Raw genomic sequence first — 7,365 nt, forward strand, 5'->3', positions numbered from 1 at the left:
TTGCTGAAAAGCCTAACGGATTGGCAGCATAAATTTCACACATTTCAGCGTGACTTCAAATGTCACAAACTGGCCCATGGATTAAAGGTATCCAAATGTTCTCTACAGTGATTTCGGGGATAGACCGTATTCATACAGACAGAGCCTAAACTGTGTTGTAAAGTTACCTAAATATACAGCCCAGGTAAATAATACACTCTTCTGGAATCCATGGATATGTTGGGATAAAGGACCCCAATAATGTAAAATGATAGGTGATAGAAAATACAACTCAAAAAATATAAGTCCGGTTTATTGTCGAACAACAAACTTCTCACATACAATTGATACAGGCCATCATAAGCAAAATGTAGCTGACAAAACAAAATAAAGAGGCTGCTTTTCTTTGGCCTTGCCCTCCCATTATACAAACAAAAAAATAGTTATGGTAGAACTAAGGTACATAAATAAAATGTACTGGAATGCTCAGAGTTCAATGGCGGCAAGTGATTTATACATGTTTTTTTCCAGTTGAAGATACAGTAACATGGTCAACTAAGTAAAATCTTTCATAAAGAAGCATTAATTTGGTCAGAGGAGATCACAGTTGAGACCAATCTCCTAACAATATGTACAAAAATATAAAATGTAAATAAAAATACAAACAAATTCTCCTTTTGAGAATGTCATAGAAAGAGTAGAGCCTTTAAGTCTGCATTATTCTGGTTTCCTTGAGATAATTTGCAGTTGGGTTTGTACGTGGATGTTGTTGAACTCTACTCGCTAATGTTATTATTTGAGTCCTTCGTCTCCACTACCCGACATAAACGTGAAAGGTGAGGGATCCGAAGTGCTTCATCTGGGACGACACAATGTTTTAATCGTCATCATCGGTTTTCTGCTTCTTGGTTTCAACATCATCCTAAAAGAAATTGAATGGGCCAAAATAAGTAGGATTCAAGTGAAATGTTCAACAAAAACCTTGGTGGTAAGACAAAAAAAAAAATAAAAAAAAAAAATAACTTACATTCTGCATGAAGGATTTATAAATATATAACAGAATAATCTGGATTAGAAAATAGTAGTCCATCATGTAAAGGAAAAGTCTGGCAATGCCTTATAACTATATCTTAATGCATTATTGTCTCAAGGAAGTGTTGCCAACATCCATGAACAAACCCCTCCACTGAAGAGCCGTCTGCTTCCTTACCTCATCATCCTCATCACTGTCGTCCGCTGGTCGTTTCGTGCCTGCTTCAAGTTCATCGTCGTCTTCATCGTCATCATCATCATCATCGCCTAAAAACATGGAATGACAACTTAACACACATCTCAAATGAAGAACTATTACAAGTTGGATGTAATCACTTTGACAAAAAATGCATAGGCTGACCAAATGGAAACCAAACCAAATTCACCTTCTACTTCATCCTCCTCATCCTCTTCATCCACTTCATCTTCATCATCTATCTCTGGCTCTCCATTTTCCTCATTCTCCTATTAGAGAAAAAAAATACAAAAATGTAAATACAAACCCGGTTTCTGTTTCATTGATTTTACCCTTGATTTTAACCTCTTCCGATTTCATAATGCCCAATGTGTGAATAAGCCCACAACCGTGATGCTGCATCTTCCTGAAGAGGGTCAACCAGAACATGTCCTCCTAAGTACGTCCTGCCAAGCCATTCTACTTCCTTCTGGACAGGAAGAGTAGCTAATGCTACTGTAGCGTCTAATGGGGATTTAAAAAACTAAATCATCGCACCACTTGCTGAAACAGGAAGTTACCTGTGAAAACGACACAATTGGGAAAAAAGGAGATTCTCTGGCCTGAGACTACAACTGAGCTTTCAGACACCCAACCCACCTCAAGAAGACACCATACCACCCAGTCTACAGCCTAACCCTTGTTTGCGTCACCCTCTATGAAAATCTCAGTCAATGTTGACATGCCATGATCAACATTCACACTCCTTACCACAAAGAAGCGGCTGTACTGCAGGGCAGTGGCTCGCAACAAGGCAGTATTCGGATGGTTACAATTATTTACTCAATTTACAGTATTGAACATTACAAAAAAGTATATTTCCTTAACTCAATTATAACGGTTTGCAAATATTATAAGACTGGCTTCTTCAAATTAAGATAAGACTGACCTTTGATTTGAATTTAGGTTTTTCACAGCCTTGTTTGGGACAATGTTATTGGGGGGGAAAATGATTTATAGGTCTAACAAGACATAAGTAAGCAATATGTTTATTGTAAACAAACCTTTCCATTAGTGGCAGTTTTGCCATTCTCCTTCTCTTCACTGAGTTTTTTCTCTTTCAGGTCCTAAGGGAAACACGTGAAAACTGTTATTACATTATTACAGGAATGTGTGATTACTATAATCCTTATCTCCACATCAAAGACAACACAAACCAACCTCAATTGTGGAGAATTAAGTATTTTTAAAGTTGTCATAAGCCTAACTACATATCTGATAAGATTAAAAGTCACCATGCGTTAAACACCGTGCATTTCAATTGAAAACCACTGAGCATTGACATCACATTGGTATCTGCATTGATTTTATTTTACTTTGCCTGTCCGTTCCACTCCCGCCCACTTTATATGATCGGATACTTAGATTCTGTTTGTGAACGTTTGGGTACTGTAGTTCGACAAGTTTCCAAGCACGAAATACTACTGATAGACACGCCCGGGGGGAAACTGCAATACCCAGGGTGCATAGTTAGATTTAAATACTAACGCTGATGGAAGACCAGCTTGAACGAGGTTGGCCAATTTAACTGTGGTTTAAAGGGACAATAGAAAACGACACATGGCATATTGGGGACCATGCAAGCAGTTAAGTGTGAACAGATTTCCTAACGCTATAAACCCACAAAAAAGTTGCCTTAGTAAATGTGGCCTATTTAGCTCACCAATAGTAAAGCGTCATTTATACCAACCCATGTGTAGCCTACTCTATAAGATTTCGTATTGTCTCATTATGAAATTATTACTTCATGGTGTCCTTTGTTTTACAGATGAGACTGTTCATGTCGTCTGTGCGACCGTCTATTTGAAATAGTGTCCCTGGTTCCATTTTATGTTATAGTCCTTAAGCCGTTAATCAGCATTATCTCCGCACAACCTCCTTAATACATACAGCTAGTAGTAGACAAATATACTTATGGTATCTGAGCGTACAATGTCTGTTGACAGAAACAAATGTGGGCCATTTCCCAGACAAAAAATGTATTCAGAATAGTACTACGCTATTCACTATGGGTTCATAAAATGCTATAGGCTGCTGTGAGTAAAGTCTTCACTTCCCGACATTGGCTCAGTAAGGTAATAACGGACACACATGTAGCCTAGTTGATCAGGTCATCTTTGATATGGAGCTCACCATCAATACTGGACACCAAATATAAATTCAGATTAAAGCAGCGACGGTCGAATGCAGTCATCAGGAAGCAGATTTAGTTTGAAAACAACTCGCACTACATCACACCACAACTAAACTCAATCAATTACAGCAAACTAGATCAACACAAAAAACAGGCTACGGAAACTGCGGCGAGTGGAGACCATTCTAATAATGATTCTCCCTGGCGCCCGGAGTGGCGCGTCGTCGGGAAATGATCAAAAATATAGGTCCGATAAATGAGAACATCCAATCATAATCTAAGCCGACGTCAATTTAGTATGCTAATGTTGACATGTATACCTCAAAGGTTAAAATCAATCTTTTTTTCTACATGCAGTAGACTATTAGTTATCCATGGTGATAGGTTACCCATTCAAAGGAGTAGCAATCAAAAAGACCGGTGAACTTCTCGATCAGCGAGCTCTGAAAATCATATTTGCCCTATATCTCAAGTACTGCGATACTTTCATATACTCATAAACAAGTGAGGTAAACAAGCATATTTCCTAATATGAAGTTGGACACAATCCATTTTGCTTTCATTGTAAACCCTTCAACAAAGTAAATACCTCCAGGATCGACTAACATGGACGAAATGCATTTGTAAATTAATTTAGAATACACAAGATTGCTAAATGAACACACTTTGGGTTGTTTAAGTTAGATGAACTATGGTGTGCAATTTTATTTTAATTCACAACTAACATCGTTTTTACAAACATGCCAGGTCGTTTCAGAATGAACCCAACACGCTTGTATAAACAAAGAACCCGCTCAGACTGTTGCCACTCCGGACAATGACGGCTGCTTCCTAATGCAGGATTTCATAAAGCGGACGTGAGAACGCTAGTTACGTATAATTCCACATCATCAGCTTCAAGATTATTTCAGAAGTATAGTTACTGCGAGGCTTCTATACAGTATAGTCGGTTTTCAGAACGCATTTGCTCATTTATAATTAAACACACTTTGAATGAAAGCGCGAACCAAGAAAACGTGTAAACTATAAGTCTTCAGCCTACGAAATCAAATTCAATAGGTTTATATATCCAAGAGGTTCTCTCTTACCTTGGTGGGGATATCCGAAACAGAGTCTACTTTTGTGTCTGCCATTTTTATAATCACTCCAATAAAACAGAAGAGTGGAAACGAAAGGTAAATAAATTAGGTGTTCTGTTCTCGGCTATGTCTCAAATAGTATTATACTGTGCCAGTGGCCAATCTTAGAAACCACCGAGGCTGTAATATAGTGTTGTGGGCGGAATAAAGAAGGTAGCTAAAGAGATTTCATTGGCCAGCGTTTTTGCGCGTTGGAGTGGAAGAGTGGATAGTATTTCCAAACCCACACTAGAACACACCCCTTTTACAATCTCTGACTCACTAACGGTCCATTTGTCGGATTTGTACACCACTATCATAGTCTGATATAACACGACGTTAAATCGACAATATATCGTGTGCCTTGCCCCATTTCACAACGATATAGACGCAGAGTAGGTCTAGTACTCGGATAGGCTACCATACCGCCTACAATTAAGCGTCATCGGAAAGGTTGTTCTTTGATTGATTGATATTGTGTTCGGCAATAGTGACTTTTACTAATTCCACCTGCAGAATAGGTTGGGCGCCATTGCGCGACTGAAAATTTGTCGTCACCATCCTTGACTACAGCCCTAGTATGGACAAGCTGCTTTGAACGATAATTTGTAGTCTGGTTACCTAATTTCGGAATGTATACTACAGCAGGTAAATGTTTAACAAGGTTAGAACGAACTATAGTGATAAACTCGAGTGGTCGTAGAAAACAACCTCATTATAAGACATTAACCGCGGCACATTGATTTAATGTTAACCAATATGTAGTGGGATTTAAATATAAGATATTGAAATAGGTTATATTTGGATGGCATAATATATAGCCTACACACAACCGTAGGTCTGGGTGCATCTTTCTGGAAAGCGTATTTTCTCTTCCTCTTCGAATCGATGCTCACCACGGAAAAGGTTAAGTGTGAAACCAAAAGCGATAGACCGAGTGCAAATATATTTAGAACCTTGAACGCACGCGCATTTTTTGAGAAAACGTGTTATTCTTACCGACTATGGTTATTATTACAAGCTGGTTACCCTATGTATAAGACAAAGCGGCAAACTGCCGACATGGAGCAGTCACCGTTTGAGTGGGGGGAGGGGACTAGACTGTCGGATAACCAAACGTTGCGTTCATAACAAGAAGGAAGCCGGGGAAATGACCAGGCTGTGTGCGTTCATGCTGAATTTATAATGGGAAACATGCTACATAAACCATTAGGCTGAAGCAAAGCTCACAAGCAAGTGTATCGTGTTAAAAACACGTAGATGGATACTTTCATATCTATAATGCCCTGCTATCGAGGTCAACCTTTATTGGTCACTGGCTGATTCCTCAAACGTGTCCAAACTATTCCACGGAGGGCCGTGTGTCTGCAGGTTTTCTATCTCTCCTTGTACTTGATTGACTAATTAGGTTACTAATTGGTTAGTTTCTACCCTCACCTGGTTGTGTAGGTGTAAACTGGGAACCAATTTAGAGGAAAAAACAAAAACCTGCAGACACATGGCCCTCCGTGGAATGGTTTGGACACCCCTGCTCTAACGAAATCGTTGGTCATGTGTTGATAGATCCACATCAGACTGATATACACTCACCTAAAGGATTATTAGGAACACCATACTAATACTGTGTTTGACCCCCTTTCGCCTTCAGAACTGCCTTAATTCTACGTGGCATTGATTCAACAAGGTGCTGAAAGCATTCTTTAGAAATCGAGACTCATCAGACCAGGCAACATTCTTCCAGTCTTCAACTGTCCAATTTTGGTGAGCTTTGTAGCCTCTTTTTCCTATTTGTAGTGGAGATGAGGGGTACCCGGTGGGGTCTTCTGCTGTTGTAGCCCATCCGCCTCAAGGTTGTGCGTGTTGTGGTTTCACAAATGCTTTGCTGCATACCTTGGTTGTAACGAGTGGTTATTTCAGTCAAAGTTGCTCTTCTATCAGCTTGAATCAGTCGGCCCATTCTCCTCTGACCTCTAGCATCAACAAGGCATTTTCGCCCACAGGACTGCCGCATACTGGATGTTTTTCCCTTTTCACACCATTCTTTGTAAACCCTAGAAATGGTTGTGCGTGAAAATCCCAGTAACTGAGCAGATTGTGAAATACTCAGACCGGCCCGTTTGGCACCAACAACCATGCCACGCTCAAAATTACATAAATCACCTTTCTTTCCCATTCTGATATTCAGTTTGGAGTTCAGGAGATTGTCTTGACCAGGACCACACCCCTAAATGCATTGAAGCAACTGCCGTGTGATTGGTTGATTAAATAATTGCATTAATGAGAAAATGAACAGGTGTTCCTAATAATCCTTTTGGTGAGTGTAGACTGATTATTGCAATGGTATGTTATATAGAGGTGCCAGGGCATATTTGTTCAAGTATCGCTTTAGCCATTTAGTGCAGTGTTTTTCAACCCTGCTCCTCGAGGCACACTACCCTGCATGTTATAGATCTCTCCCTGCTCTATCACACCTGATTCAAATGATCAGCTCATTATCAAGCCCTTGATGAGCTACATCAGGTATGTTTGGGCAGAGAGAGATCTAAAACACGCAGGGCGGCTTGCCTTGAGCAGGGTTGAAAAACATTGCTTTAGTGTCAGCCTGCTGTCCTTATTGAACTAAAATAACAGGTGGAATAATATGTCCATGGTAGCCATCTCCGGCATATCTGAAGAGTACAATAGTGGACATGCCCCTATATATTTTTGTTTATGGTGCCTGTAAGTGCACGGGCTGTCCCGTTGAGGGAATATGATCAGGTCTCCAACTGGGTTATTAGGAGTGATGAGACAATTAAGTTAACTGAAGCAAGATGTCCCACCCAGGTGACTACATTAAAATGTACTACGCCCTCAATGGCAATGTC

General features: G+C 39.8%; 1 protein-coding gene across 3 annotated transcripts; it reads right to left on the reverse strand.

Annotated features, from left to right (window-relative positions):
• Positions 1-271: 271 nt before the first annotated feature.
• ptmab (prothymosin alpha b) lies at positions 272-5,422 on the reverse strand. Of its 3 annotated transcripts, none has more exons than XM_010892144.3 (5): positions 5,325-5,422; positions 2,251-2,313; positions 1,398-1,476; positions 1,190-1,278; positions 272-901 (listed from the first exon to the last, which is right to left on the reverse strand). In XM_010892144.3, the coding sequence occupies exons 1-5, from the start codon at positions 5,346-5,348 to the stop codon at positions 857-859; spliced, it is 300 nt and encodes a 99-aa protein (XP_010890446.1). In that variant the 5' UTR covers positions 5,349-5,422; the 3' UTR covers positions 272-856. The 3 variants fall into 3 exon arrangements, with proteins under 3 accessions (XP_010890446.1, XP_010890436.1, XP_010890454.1); XM_010892134.4 differs by lacking the exon at positions 5,325-5,422 and adding an exon at positions 4,469-4,638; XM_010892152.3 differs by lacking the exon at positions 5,325-5,422 and adding an exon at positions 3,380-3,437.
• Between the last annotated feature and the right edge of the window lie 1,943 nt (positions 5,423-7,365).

Source organism: Esox lucius, chromosome 3, assembly GCF_011004845.1.
Source record: "Esox lucius isolate fEsoLuc1 chromosome 3, fEsoLuc1.pri, whole genome shotgun sequence".
NCBI lineage: Eukaryota > Metazoa > Chordata > Actinopteri > Esociformes > Esocidae > Esox > Esox lucius.